The following is a 13,845-nucleotide window of genomic DNA, read 5'->3' as shown; positions in this document are numbered from 1 at the left end:
TGTAACATGGTTTCTTTCTAAACATCATGACGTCATTAAATTTAAATTTATACTGATTTACAATCCACTAAATCATTCAAACCCACTTCCAACCCAAAAACCTCCATGAAAGTTTAATCCGAATTCGAAGATCAAGTAGACCAACCCTTTAAACAATCACTTAAATCATCCATCGTTTCTTTATTAAGCAAACTCAATTCATCCGTTCTCATCCACCTAAACAAAAACTCATCCAAAGAAATCTCCTCAGAATTAAAACTCGAAAACACTTGACGTTTCGAAACCAATTCAGCTTGATAAGCATCAAAGGTTAAGTTCAAATGATCTACTGCGTTCTTAGGATCGAATCCGTTAGACGATTCGATTTGAATCATTTCTATATCAATCGAATATAACAGTTGAGATAATCGATCGATGATTGATTCCAAGAGGTTTAATGATTCGATGATCTTCATGGTGAATTCAACTTTGGTTTGGTTTAGTTTGTTGAAGGTTCTTTCGACGATGTTGGATGGTGATGGAAGTATTGATGATTGTGATTGTCTTTGGTTTAAATTGTTTAGGTTTTCGAATTGTTGTTCAGTTGATTTTAAACCTTGAACGAAATTGATCGATTCATTATAAATTCTAAAAAAAAAAACATACAAAATATAAAATTGTCAAGTTGGTTGAGAAGAGAGATGTGAAGTTGATTATGGAATGAAAGTAACTTTTTGAATTCTTGAGTGAGTTGATCAGCTTGGTTTAAGATTAAGATGATCGTCGATCCTCCTGGATTTGACTCTTGCGCCATCGTTGGATTAGGTAATCTGATGAGTGCTTGAATGGTTTTATTGAACCAAATCAACCATCAAGGTCCGATGAACAACACTACCCGACCCGATCAGAACATCGAGTCACTCTCACTCTCACTCCTCTCCAGTCCAGTAATCCAGCCCCAGTAATCGATCACTCACCACATTCAATTCTCAACTCTCAAGAAAAAGCAAATCAAGAATGTTAAAGTTAAATGAAATCAAAACCAATTTCCAAAAAGAAAGACAAATCGGAATCTCATCAATCTTAAAATCGACGATCCTAACCCAAAAAGTTTTCAAAACCCTAATTCAAAAAGACCAAATCATAACCAAACAAGACAAAAGTCCAGTCACAAGTTAAGTTTACCTTCTCTTTCTCATTCCCCCCCCCAAGAAAAAAAAAACAGTAAACAAAAACTTACTAGATTTTTCATGGATCGTGGTTTTGGTTTTTTTGTAGTTGGAGATTATGGTTCACAAGCATTAATTAATTTATTAATTTCAAAACATTTTCCGAATGATAAGATCATAGGAGAAGAAGAAATCCAAGACCTACAAACCACATCAAATTCTCCAACCTTGAATCAAATCGAAAGATTAATCAATGAAACATTAACTACCAAACTAGAATCAGAAACCGATGAAGAAGTATGGAAGAACAGTAGGATACCCAAAAGTTTAAACCAATCTGAGATTTTAGAAACCATTAATTTGGGTAATTCTAAAGAAGAAAATGAAGATGAAGGGAATGGAGAAAGGTTTTGGACTTTAGATCCTATTGATGGTACTAAAGGATTCTTAAGATCAGACCAATACTCGATCTGTTTATCACTAATCATCAATAAAAAAGTGACTCTAAGTTTCATAAGTGCCCCGAACCTATCTACCGATCCATACCCATCTTCATCCAACCCATCCTCAAAGATCGGAACATTATTCTATGCAGAACATGGAAAAGGAGCCTACCAAAGACCTATCAATACGAACGACTCATCAATCTATAGTCCAATCCGAACCAATCCAATTAGTTTTAATGGATTTCAAACTAGTGGAACGTTTTGTGAATCATGGGAATCAAATCATTCGAATCAAATCTTAAATTCAAAGATCTTAGCCCATTTAAAGCTATCTAATCCTACACCGATCAGATTAGATTCTCAAGTTAAATATTGTTTGATTGCAAGAGGTGATGTGAATGTTTATTTAAGATTACCAATCGATTTAAACTACAAAGAAAAGATTTGGGTAAGTTCTTTTTCTTTCTTTTACCAATCATATCATATCAACATCTGATTTGTGTTTTTGTTCTTGGTTTTGTGGGGTTTAAAAGGATCATGCTGCAGGTAGTTTGTTGGTAGAAGAAGCAGGTGGTAAAGTCACTGATATGTGGGGAAAACCTTTAGATTTCTCACTAGGTAAAACTTTAATTCAAAACGAAGGAATCGTCGCTTCTCATCCTAATTTACATCAATCTCTTTTAGATGCCATTAAATCTGTTTCAAAACTTTGATGGTTCTTCTGTCTCTCTACCGTTTTTTTCTCATCTTGATGTAATTTATTTCATCTTACTTAATTATTAGAAAAATGAAATAACAGATTTTCATTTCTTGATTCTATGCTTAAAATCATAAATGAAGTTTAAAATGAAAAAAGTACAATAGATATACAATAAAAGAAAAGAAAACCAATTCAGAAATTCCAAACCCTAAAAAATATAAAAGAGAAAAAGAAATGTAATTCAAGTTCCAAATATACACAAATCAAAAGAAAAAAGTATCCAATCCAACTCCAACTCCACTTCATCTTTTATTTAATGATGATGATGATGATGGTGGTGGTGGTCTAGACATACGAGTAGAAGTTAAAGTTTGATTCAAAGGTACTGAAACAATCGATCTAAGAGGAGTAGGAGGAGGCGGTTTTTTAGTTTTCGGCATAAACAAACTACTTGGTTTCTTGATCATCAAACCAGAACCAGAAGGACCAGAACCAGAAGAACCAGAACTAGTCGGCTGATGATTAGAAGAACTTCCGATGATCGGTATTGTTTCTTTAGTAGATCTAGGGGTCATGGGATTGATCGGTCTGACTACTTTCATCAAGGTGGGTTTGGAGGTCGATTGGAATGGAGTAGGTTTGATGATTCTACTTGAAGGGTTCGGAGGAATTAAAGGTTTGGATGGGACTACTTTGACTACTATGTTAGGGTTTTGTAAATGAGATCTAGGTGTGGTTTGATCCGAAGAAGAAGAAGTGCTGGTTTGATGGATTGGATTTGAAGAAGAAGAAGATCCAATAGAACGAGTCAATGAACTTGATGGGTTAATTACTGATCCTATTGGAGTCTTTAATCTAGACGCATTAGCATAAACAGCACAAGACTTTTTAACTTGTTGTCTTGCTTTTTCAGCCAACGATTTACTTTGATAAGGATTTCCACGATGATTAGAACTCATCAATCGTTTACTTCTAAACTGTCCTCGATCAGTTTCTCCTGTAAAAATCGCTTTTCGTTTACTAAACTCAGATCGATTTGCTTGGGTTCTTTCTCTCAGTCGGGCTGAAGCGTTCGCTAAGGCTTTGGCTTTGGATTGTTTGATGGTAAAGTATTGGATTCGATGGATTGGTAAATCAATTGGTTCATTCGTGTATGGATTAATGGTTTGGGTTGGGTATGGTTCTGAGTTTGGTTCTGGTTCGATGGTTCGGGTGGCTTGGGGTTTAGATTCGTTGGGAAAATCTCTTCTTAAATGTAATAACCAGATCTCATCTGATTCTAACATCAAATGCTAAATTCAAATCAAATCAAGTTCAAAAACACATCAGTTGATTTGTTTTTTTTTACATTCTTGTGATATTCCGAAGCAATTAAAGATTATACTAACAGGTGATAAATCTTCAATTTCTGCTAATTGATCTGGTGGACATGCAAATAAAACTGGTCTAATCAATTCATAAACACAATTTCCTACATCTTTTAAACCTATATATATAATTTTCCAAAAAAAAATCAAAATCAAAATCAAAATCAAATCATTAAGAAATTAGTGATGGTATTGAAACTTACCAGACGAATGAGCAGTTAAAACTAAAAATAAACAATCACCAAATCAATTCATTCAACAAATTCAGAAATTTCAACATCAACAAAACACTTGACCAAGACTTACGACGTAAACAAGATTCCTTGAGTGGGATAAGCATTGAGATATGAATGCTTTTGAAGTTAAAGATGGTTAAAGTAATAAGTTTGAATTGAAATGATAGAAAGTACCAATCTAGGAATGGATGTCAAAGCTGGAGGCTAAAGCTGAAAGTGGTAATACATTCACCGGGTCAGTTTCAGTTTGTCTCGGTATCCTTTCTCGGTACATTCCTATTTTTAGTAACTTATTCGTATCAAAAACTCTTCAACTCTTGACTTGAAGTTGAAGCCTCCTATTTACATGCATCAGTTGGGGTACAGATTAGATCAGATCAGAAACCAAATCCGGAAATGAACTTTCTTCTTTAATACCAGCCAAGAGTCAGATGATGGATCAAATCATCACCCAAATCATGATGTTAAGAAAGGAAGGTCGAGGATATGTAGTAACACAGAAGCAGAAATGATTTCAGCAACTATACCTTTCATCATGATCCAGTCTATGTTGATCAGGTAAGAGTTGGAAAACAGTCATGTGGTAAATATTTATTGAGGATAACAGCTGAGGGCAGTGTTTGTTTATAGGACTAGGTAAGACAAGTAGATTTGTTAACATATTGAAAGTTCATCATAGCTCTCCATCAGCTTTCTTACGGCAATGTGAAGAAATTGTACATCCCTCCAAGTTTGAGGATCATTCGGATTTATGGTTTTACAAGATCTCTAAACTTGTTCAAACCAATCTCAAATCACTCACTCATGCTAATCCTATTACCTTGATTAACCAAACTCAACCTTCATCATACTCTCAATCAAGACATCAAGAATACAATTTGAATTGAAAGATTTGATTCACTTTGCAGATGGTTAGACAAAGATTCAAGAAAAGAGAATTTGAATTTTTGGATGGGTTTATTTGAGGTTTACAAGATGGGAAAAGTCACAAGCAATTTCAAGTCAAAAACAAACAAGACATAGTAAGATACTTAGCAAGATGGGAACAGTCATAAGCATATTTCAAGTAAAAAACAAACAAGACATAGTAAGATACTTAGATTTGATTGGTCGATTGATTGATTGAATACAGGGTTCAATTTAAGCGATTTTGATTTGATTGGTAGCTGGTTTTTCAGCTTCACTATTGAATACATTGATATCCCTTAAAGAAAAGCAGCAAAAAATGAATAATTAATTTCAAAGATTTGTTTTCAAGATTGAATCAAGTTGAAATATTTGATTGCATTTTGAAAAGGCTTACCAGATGGGTGTATAAGTCATGGGTACATTAAATCTGACGACTTTCTTTTCACCTAGTTTGTTTAAAGTTTGATAATCTTCATCTGATAAATCGACTTGTTTAAAATTAGATTCAATTCTAGAAGGAGTGACTCTGTGAATTCAAAAAGAAAAAAATCCATCATCAATTTCTGATTTCAAAGGCTTGATGGTGGGATTTGTTTGAATAACTTACGATTTAGGGATCACTGAAATCCCACCACGAGCTCCCCAGGCAATCAATACTTGAGCAGGATCTGCTGATAATTTCTTTGCGATTTCAGCCACTTTTGGTTTTGGTTTTGATATTAATGGATGAGGAAAAAGAAAAGTCATCAATAAATTAGTATAGACTTCAGATCGAATTTTCAATTAAAGGGAAAAAAAAGACAAACCTTCAGGATAATCTACAATCTTAAGTTCACCTCGTAAGTTGTTTCCTAAGGGAGAATAGGCAGTGATATGGATCCCTTTGGATTCACAGTACTTGATTAATTCAGGTTGGATTAATAATGGATGACGTTCGATCTGATTTGAACCAAGAAAAGTAAGAAAGAAAGGAAATTCTCAAGGTCGATAGAGTGGCCCATTAAAAATGATGGATTCGATTCGTTTACCTGATTCACGCTAGGGGTCACTCCAGTAGCTTTGATCAAACCTTCAAGATGTTCAATGGTAAAGTTACTCACGCCGATAGCTAAAGATCAATTTACCAAATCAGATCAGTGTCAATGACAATTCTTAATCAATCGATTTAAGACTTACCTTTCACTTTACCAGTTTCTTTGAGCTTGATAAGTTCTTTCCAAGTATCGACTAATGAAGTTTGAAGATCAAGTTTAACTTTGGAATCAGTAGGAGCATCTTTTGGAAAAAGATATTCAGCTGGACTTGAAGCTTTGGTCGGTTCATCAAATGCAACTGGCCAACTGATTAAAATTACATCATACATTCATTCAGAATATCATCTTATTTTTGAAACATCAACAAAAACCGAATATAACTTACTGAATTAAATACTATTGATCACCAAATTCAAAAAAAGATTGATTAGTTAAAGACTCATTATCCAAACTTGTTTAAAAGAAATCAAATCAAAGAAGCTTAACTAAATCAAGATAAGTAGTCTTTAATTCTTTTAATGTATCTTCAAGTCCAGCTGAAACCCTAGAAGGATGATGCCAAGTATTCCAAAGTTTAGAAGTTAAAAAGATTTCTTCTCTTTTAATTCCAGAAGCTTCAATTCCAGCTGCTACTTCATCCTCTATAAAGAAAAAACCAAAAAAATGAGGTTTAGAAAAAAAAAAACAATGCAAGGGATAAGTTGGTTTGATTTTGATTTTGGTTTACATAGGATGAAAACGTACGGTTTTGATAAATCTTAGCTAAATCTAAATGACGATAACCAGTTTTTAATGCATGAGTGACTGCATTTTTAACTTCGTTTGGTTTTGATAACCAAGTACCAAGACCGATCTGAGGTATCTCAACACCTGGTGCGATTTTAATTGAGACTTGTTTTGACATGATGGGTTTTTATGAAATATTATCAATACGTTAGTAGATATGGAAAGACTTGGAAGTGAAGATGGAACAGGATGGAGCAAGAAAGTCAGTGGTTTATGTGTAGGTAAAATCCGATCATGGATTAAAGATTTGTAAGTGGCTGAGAGAACTATGACGCCATCGATTAACAAAAGTACTTACTACTTAGACTATGTTGTACATCTTCAGAGCATTCTTCTATGAAGTTCAGCACTTGATCGAACGAGATTTACCAATTACTTTCACCTCAACCCCCACTCTTACTAATACCACAGCAATCAAAGCCTCTCCAAGAAACCATTACCATCAGCCAATCAACACCTTCGAGCGCTCAGTGAAACATGAATGCTCAACTTATATCATACAACTCCGATCAAATCATCTCCACCTTAACTCATATCTATCGAGCCTGTGTGTGATTGCCAACAAGGTGTGGATTCCATTGATCACTTCCTTTTCAATTTGCCACAGATATGCCAAACAACAAAGGCCACTCATATCATCCATCAATGAACTAACAACTCATCGAAAACAAGGACATCCTAAGAGTCACAAACACAAAGGCTCTAGAATGGATTGCAAAATTCTGTACCTCAACATGGTGCTTCAAAAACCGCTGGGTCTGGGCCAAGATCAGTGATCGAGGAAACACCTCATTATTTCTCAATTCCTTCTATCTAAAAACATTTGTGTTTTACATACTCCCTCCTTTAGCGCCACCACATGTTCCATAACACTTGTAACACGTCGTTAAACAGCCAGCACGCGTTGTACTTTTCTCCACAGGGGTTTTTACCGGAGCGGAGCACAAGTACATAACAAAATAAAATAAAAATGTTGATCGAATCAACTGGAAGAAAATTATATAAAAGTAATCTAAACTGACGATGAACTTCTTCTGTTGTAAATCAAAACTCTTTGTTGAATTGACTTTGGTCATACTTTCTTCTTCATTTCTTATTTGATTTCATTTTTTTCGTATCTCAAGAAAAAGAAAAATTAAAAGTATATTTGTAAGCTTGCTGAGTCAAATGAAAATCTAACAAATCTAGGCAAAAAAACTTGAGGTAAAGAAAAATTCAAGCGGACTGATTGGACTTGGATTGTAGGAAGAGGATGTTGAAGAATAAATAAGATCCAAGAAGTGTATTGGTGGAGTTTCTGGCATTTTGGATCAGGGCCGTTCCATGCCATTGCAACTCGTGTATGTGTGAAGCTTTGCATAAAAGTTGCAAACCTTGCAGCATTTGTTATGTGCCACTTGAAATTGAATTCCCCTTGTTCGTGTGTGACCATCTATACTTTTGGAATGAACACTTACATGAAGGAAAGCCTTGAAAAGCATTCATGATGAAAAAAATTACTTTGTTTGAGAGATTTGGATGTTCAATTTGTTGAGATTAATGGGATGGAATCCCATGAGACTGAGTTTGATGACAAGAGATCCGATCAATCAGGATGAAAGTGTTTCTCATCACTCTCAACCCCGCATGTCAATTCTATCATATGGCTCAAAAGAAAATCAGATGTAATTATTCTGAAAAATTTTCCACATCGACTTTTCAAATATAGTCTCGAGTGATCAAGTCCTGCTTGAAAGATCAATTCAACAATGTAATGGTATCACCTTTTATAAGATCCCGGTTATCAGGATGAAATTCAAGACTTGCTTCACATGAGTAGTAAACTACAAATATCACACAACTGGGAAAGACTATACCTGATCAAGTCTGCATCAGACTAGAAGCCGGATCACCAAGATAAATTTGGTGATTTTCTATTCGGCAGAATTGATATCACAGAAATATTTTCCAGTGTTGAAATGAAATGTGGGAGTGTTTACATTGCAAAATAAACGTATAGGGCCATGAATGTTTGGTGGGATCTGCTTATTCTTCTCTTCATGATTGAAGTATCTATCCTTATTGATAGAGGATTAATCGAGATGAATGCAGTGACCGCTGCGGATCCTTCGTCTTTAATAATAAAGAGTGAGCCATTCATGGATTGGAGACCACATACTTGTCGTGCTGACAACGGGGCCGGCTTCGTCGCGTTTGATGATAAAATTGATCGGTGTGCCACATGAATTATCTTTTCATGTCGATGTCGGAGATGGGTTCTGATGCGGCTCGTTAACGTGGCTTAGAAATTTGACATAAGTGCAAAACCAACTTCGAACACCACTGCAGTGATATATACTCGATGATTTAATTAACGATCAAAAAGGTCATCGATCATCACTGTTGAGATCACCTCGTGTTAGTCGAAATATCTCAATGGAAATCTTTAACACATCAAATTTTCTCACCGTGATTGTGCTCTGTGACTATTCGAAAAAGACGCCGGTCTCTCTCTTGGAATGAGATATGAAGCATCTGTGTCACCCCAAAAAATACACTTCATTGATATATGAACTCACGAGTGATCCAAGAGATTCATCCAAAGTTCATTCCTTTCTTCTCTGTATCAAGTTGATAGATTCAACTAATCAGACTGGATAAGAAAGTTTCATTGATTGTAAAGAACTGACGTGATTGAGATCGGTTTGGATTTTATCATGAGTTCATTCATACATCTTTTTACATTACTTTTGAGTTTAGTTAATGAGATTCATTCAAGTCCTGCTCGACAAGAAACGAGTAACTCTCATACTGGTCAAGGAACTTATTGGGTGAACATTTACATTTTTTATTTTTCAATTACTTGAATGGATTGAAGAGAGAAAGAGATCAGTTGAAACTTATGAGATTGGATGATGTTCTTTTGATTTTCTAAACTTGGAAAGGGTGGAAATTGGGCTGGTGGAAAGTAAGTAAAGCTTAGATGAACAGAATGTTTTTTCCATTTATGATCTTGGTAGTTATCAAAACTGAAACCTTTCTTATTTCAGTTGTGGTTTCTCTACTTGGCCACAACCGAGCAATTATCCAGAGATTGCTATTTCTGGAAGCTTATGGGAAAACGGCGCATACTGTGGGGCTTGCTTGAAAGTAAAAGGGCCAGGTGGTCGAGCCAAGGTTGGGATCGTAGGAGATCAGTGTCCAGATGTAAGTATTTAAATAAATTCAAGTGATCATGGATGGGTAAATCATTCACTGATAAATGATTACAAGTGTCCCCCTGATGGACTTGATATGGATCCCGCTATGTGGTCAGCTGTAACAGGAAATGCTTCTCCAGGGAAAATACAGATTACTTGGTGAGTATCAATGAGTCTTATTCTTCCTTCCCATACTTGCTTGAGATAGTGCAAGAGACATTGTAGACTGAACCATTGGATCTTAGGGAGGTGGTATCTTGTGGAATGTCAACTCCTATCAAGCTCATTAACAAAGTGGGAGTTTCTGCACATTGGTTTTCAATGCAGGTAGCTGGATCAAATAACCCAGTGAAATCATTGGAGATCTCAACTGATCAGGGTCAAACTTGGCAGCCCACCAAGCGTCAAGCAAGCAGTAATTTTTGTAAGACATGATTTCAACTGATATTATTATGTTTTAGAAAATTTGATAAACAGAAAGATATTCATGTTTTAAAAAAAGAATCACACTGAATTGATTGATATGTTTCATTTTTCAAGTTCAACCTGATAAACCTGCTCAAGGACCGTCTGGAGATATTAGAGTGACCTGTAGCAATGGAAAAACAATCATCACTAAGAATGTTGCTTTTACATCTTCTGGAAGTCAAAATGGATCTGGAAATTGCTGAAAGATCTAGTTACTATTTGTATTATATTCTGAGAGTTGAAAGTTACATACGCAGGTCGTAAAGATGTACTATTTCATTTCTGTATGATCAAATCTTTTTACATTTTTGTTGAGGGGATGAAGTATTAAATGAGCACCAAATAAGTACCAGAAAAAAACATTGATGGTTGTTCACCGGTTGTTATCCCAGTTTACCATTTTCTGTCTTATCAATCTCAACCTTTTCAATAAAAGAAAGGTTCTGTAGTATCTGTGTTTGTGACTTCTGCATGTTCAACATTCAAATTTAATCCAAGTGAAGCCAAATGTTATTGGTACTGGATTGGAAGGAATTAGATGACTTTCCAGGTGCATTGCACAATCAGAGGACAGATCTTCTTTCATATTCTCATCAAGATCCAAGCTGCTTTGATGTATGAGTTACTCAAGCAATGAGGCAGGTGATTGATGAATCCATCAAGCCATATCACATGCCAGATTCTTTGCTTTAAGTTTTAGAAATTTGAAATTTGGACCAGGCCCACTTAGAAAGACAACAATTGATCTGGTGCTTGTTGGGTCTTCCTGTTTTGCACTATAGTATCAATCACTACCAAAAATATAACATCTGCTGGGAAGAAAACATAAATATTGATTTATGAAAAGATGATGAGCCGTCAGGAATTGGGCAAAAAATACAAAAGAATATGCTTATTGTTCTTGGTGTTAAGAGCTTTGATTTGAGTATTTCTTTTTGTATTTTTAGAGTGCATATCAGTGGTACACAAGCATGAAAACCCATGACAACTCAATTGTTTTTTGGGTTTTGTCCAATAGGGAAGTGGAAAACCAATGGACAAAACCCCCAAAACAATTGAGTTGTCATGGGATTTTTCCAGTGGTTTTCAGGTTGGGTTTTCATGTTTGTGTACCACTATTGTTGAATGTACTAAGAAAAACCCTCATGATAATTGGATGTACACCTGTAAAAAATGCTTCAATTTGGCTCCTCAGATTGAAAATAACAATTCAAATTCTATAAATGCATATAAGTTTGCAACCAGCAAAAAACAATGATTAGTTCATTAGACAGCTAACTACTTCCCCAGAGCTTTTATTAAGGTGACAAGGCTTTGTTCAGCTTTGCAAAGAATCTATGTGGCTTTATAGAAGAGAATTCAAAGTGACATTAGCTGCTTTGCAAGACAAGCTGTGACTAATTATCAGGAAATTTTGAAAGAGACTCTAGCTTTCTAATGAGCCCAAAATTGAGTCCTTTGACTAAAAATTGCAGGGGTTATGAGAATTTCTAGAATTCAAAATGTTGTCATGAAACTCAAAAGTCAAATTTCAGCATGTCTTACAGGTATACCTTTGATGACCATGGCATTGTTTGTACAAACAACAATAGCAGTACACAAACATCTTGACCCCACCTAAAGAAACACATGTGACAAACCAATTTATTTTTGGGTTTTTAGCCCTAAAAAATCAAAAATCAATTGGGTTGTCACAGCTTTTTTTAAGTTGGGTCAAGATGTTTGTGTACTGCTAGTATAGACTCCAAAAATAAAAAAGAACTCAGATTGAAGCTCTCAACACCAGGAACAATATACCTTTGTTTTGTTCTTTTAAATCAATATCTACATTTTCTGCCCATAAAACATCATATTTTTTGTGGTGCATGGAAATGTGTTGATATCATTGGATTCTGAGATTTGTTGATGTGGTACCTTTCAATTCATACTATAGGTACTTCCATGACTGAGGAGGATGCAGCCATGTGGTCCAAATAACACATATGGATACATCTGAGATGATTTGTAAGTGGGAGAGGGCTGAAAACTGCTGAAAACCATGTAGATGCTTAGGTTCATGGGACTCGGAGCGCCCACCCCAATTCAGATAAAGAAATGGAAGACAATATGGTGTTAAACTCTTGAACCCAGGGCTTATATGTAATTTTACACTGAAATTTTGACACCAGATATTTGAGGGTAAAAAAACTTGGTAGAGATTTCTTGGCCCTGGTGAACAGCTGGATTTTGCCACCTGGTACTTTTCACTGGATTACTTTGGTGCAACCTGATAAGGGGCAATTTTACCACATCATGTGGTGATCTGCAATTTACCACCGTGACAATCACACCAGGTTCATCCAATCAAATTACATATGTCCTGATAGGGTGACCAGAAAGATACTTCAGGTCTTGCAAAAAAAGTGTTGATGTGGTGTATGGATCATCAAAGAAACACTGGGAGGATGTAGTAATTGTGCTAAGTATGCCAAAGCCCACCCAACACAACTTTGTAGCCAGGATGGCCACACTCCTGAAACAACCAAATAACACTTTGCAACCTCTACTGGCAAACCTTCCAAGAATTTTAAGAAGAGTAAGCACAGCAGTATTGGCCAACCTTTGGGGTGCCAGAACATCAACTGGGGCCCAATCACCACATATAAATACTATTCGGCAGGTTCAAAACAGGTCATATCAATTGTTGTTGGCAGTGTGCAACACTGGAATCTCTATAAGCTCTCTTTGGACCCATGTGTATTGAACACTTGCATGTAAATGAGACAAATCTCATTGTAGGTCAAATGTGCCACTTCACACAAAGGCTGGAGGCCAAGATTACTCAAGCCAACCACATGAATAATGTCCTGATGCAAGGAGAGAACCTCTTGTGCAAGGCGCTTCAAGAGATAGCACCAGATTTGTTCAAATTTGATGTCTTTGCCTCAGCTGACGGCTTTATGGATCACCTTGTCAAATCACTGGAGTTGGGACTTCTGTTTTGTAAATCCCAGTGAAAAGAACCAAGATCTTTCCTTTTGACAAAGGGCATACTTTTATCTTGACTTCCCTTATATCAGTTTTAAAAATCACAGCATCTATGTTCAATGACACTGCTCTCTTGCATTCAGATGTTGGCCCCTTAATCTGCAAGTGGATCTTTGATGGACTGTTTCTAACACTGGATAGGTGTGCCAACAGTGCCATACTATGGTTCCTGCAACTCCCACCAACCTCACATGTACCTAGAATAAGACAGCCAGATCTCAATCACTGAACCAACTTCTGTGTCATTATATCTTTATTTCCTTGTAGACAGTGTTACTTGATTTAACAGAGACAAAAGAACTAGATTTGTGAGTGAGCCAGAATGACCAGCTCAATTGATGATTGGTGATTACTCTTATTGCTTGGTTTCACAAGGCTTCTGGGCAGAAAGCCACTACTGGTGCAGAGTTGTGAGGAAATATGAAGGTGTATTGGGCGTGTGGTATTTTGATGACTGTCAAAATGCAGGCATTGCTCAGCTCCTAGGGACTGACATGGGTACAATTGCTGGACCTTAAGTCCACATCAACTGGCTGGCCTATTCA

General features: G+C 36.0%; 5 protein-coding genes across 5 annotated transcripts; 2 read left to right on the top strand and 3 right to left on the bottom strand.

The window, feature by feature from the left end:
- Positions 1-131: 131 nt before the first annotated feature.
- On the bottom strand, positions 132-793 carry MELLADRAFT_101231 (uncharacterized protein; the record flags this gene model as incomplete). The annotated part of the gene is made up of 2 exons (XM_007403602.1): positions 132-627; positions 711-793. 2 exons carry the CDS (start codon positions 791-793, stop codon positions 132-134), a joined length of 579 nt encoding a protein of 192 aa, XP_007403664.1.
- A 203-nt stretch (positions 794-996) lies between these two features.
- Positions 997-2,307, top strand: MELLADRAFT_32223 (Hypothetical protein; the record flags this gene model as incomplete). The annotated part of the gene is made up of 3 exons (XM_007403943.1): positions 997-1,153; positions 1,258-2,042; positions 2,128-2,307. The coding sequence occupies 3 exons, from the start codon at positions 997-999 to the stop codon at positions 2,305-2,307; spliced, it is 1,122 nt and encodes a 373-aa protein (XP_007404005.1).
- Positions 2,308-2,336: 29 nt separating this feature from the next.
- MELLADRAFT_70462 (uncharacterized protein) lies at positions 2,337-4,063 on the bottom strand (the record flags this gene model as incomplete). Its single annotated transcript, XM_007403601.1, has 4 exons — positions 2,337-3,586; positions 3,683-3,780; positions 3,865-3,885; positions 3,968-4,063. 4 exons carry the CDS (start codon positions 3,999-4,001, stop codon positions 2,597-2,599), a joined length of 1,143 nt encoding a protein of 380 aa, XP_007403663.1.
- A 707-nt stretch (positions 4,064-4,770) lies between these two features.
- On the bottom strand, positions 4,771-6,842 carry MELLADRAFT_70461 (uncharacterized protein; the record flags this gene model as incomplete). Its single annotated transcript, XM_007403600.1, has 9 exons — positions 4,771-5,101; positions 5,201-5,332; positions 5,414-5,504; positions 5,613-5,745; positions 5,835-5,914; positions 5,983-6,146; positions 6,226-6,236; positions 6,327-6,481; positions 6,585-6,842. 9 exons carry the CDS (start codon positions 6,742-6,744, stop codon positions 5,038-5,040), a joined length of 990 nt encoding a protein of 329 aa, XP_007403662.1.
- A 2,371-nt stretch (positions 6,843-9,213) lies between these two features.
- Positions 9,214-10,476, top strand: MELLADRAFT_123906 (uncharacterized protein; the record flags this gene model as incomplete). The annotated part of the gene is made up of 6 exons (XM_007403944.1): positions 9,214-9,436; positions 9,551-9,573; positions 9,656-9,812; positions 9,879-9,964; positions 10,051-10,229; positions 10,346-10,476. 6 exons carry the CDS (start codon positions 9,323-9,325, stop codon positions 10,474-10,476), a joined length of 690 nt encoding a protein of 229 aa, XP_007404006.1.
- Positions 10,477-13,845: the final 3,369 nt, after the last annotated feature.

Source organism: Melampsora larici-populina (genome assembly GCF_000204055.1).
Source record: "Melampsora larici-populina 98AG31 unplaced genomic scaffold MELLAscaffold_1, whole genome shotgun sequence".
NCBI lineage: Eukaryota > Fungi > Basidiomycota > Pucciniomycetes > Pucciniales > Melampsoraceae > Melampsora > Melampsora laricis-populina.
Note: the sequence above shows the minus strand (reverse complement) of the source record. Positions and strands in the feature narration are given on the sequence as shown.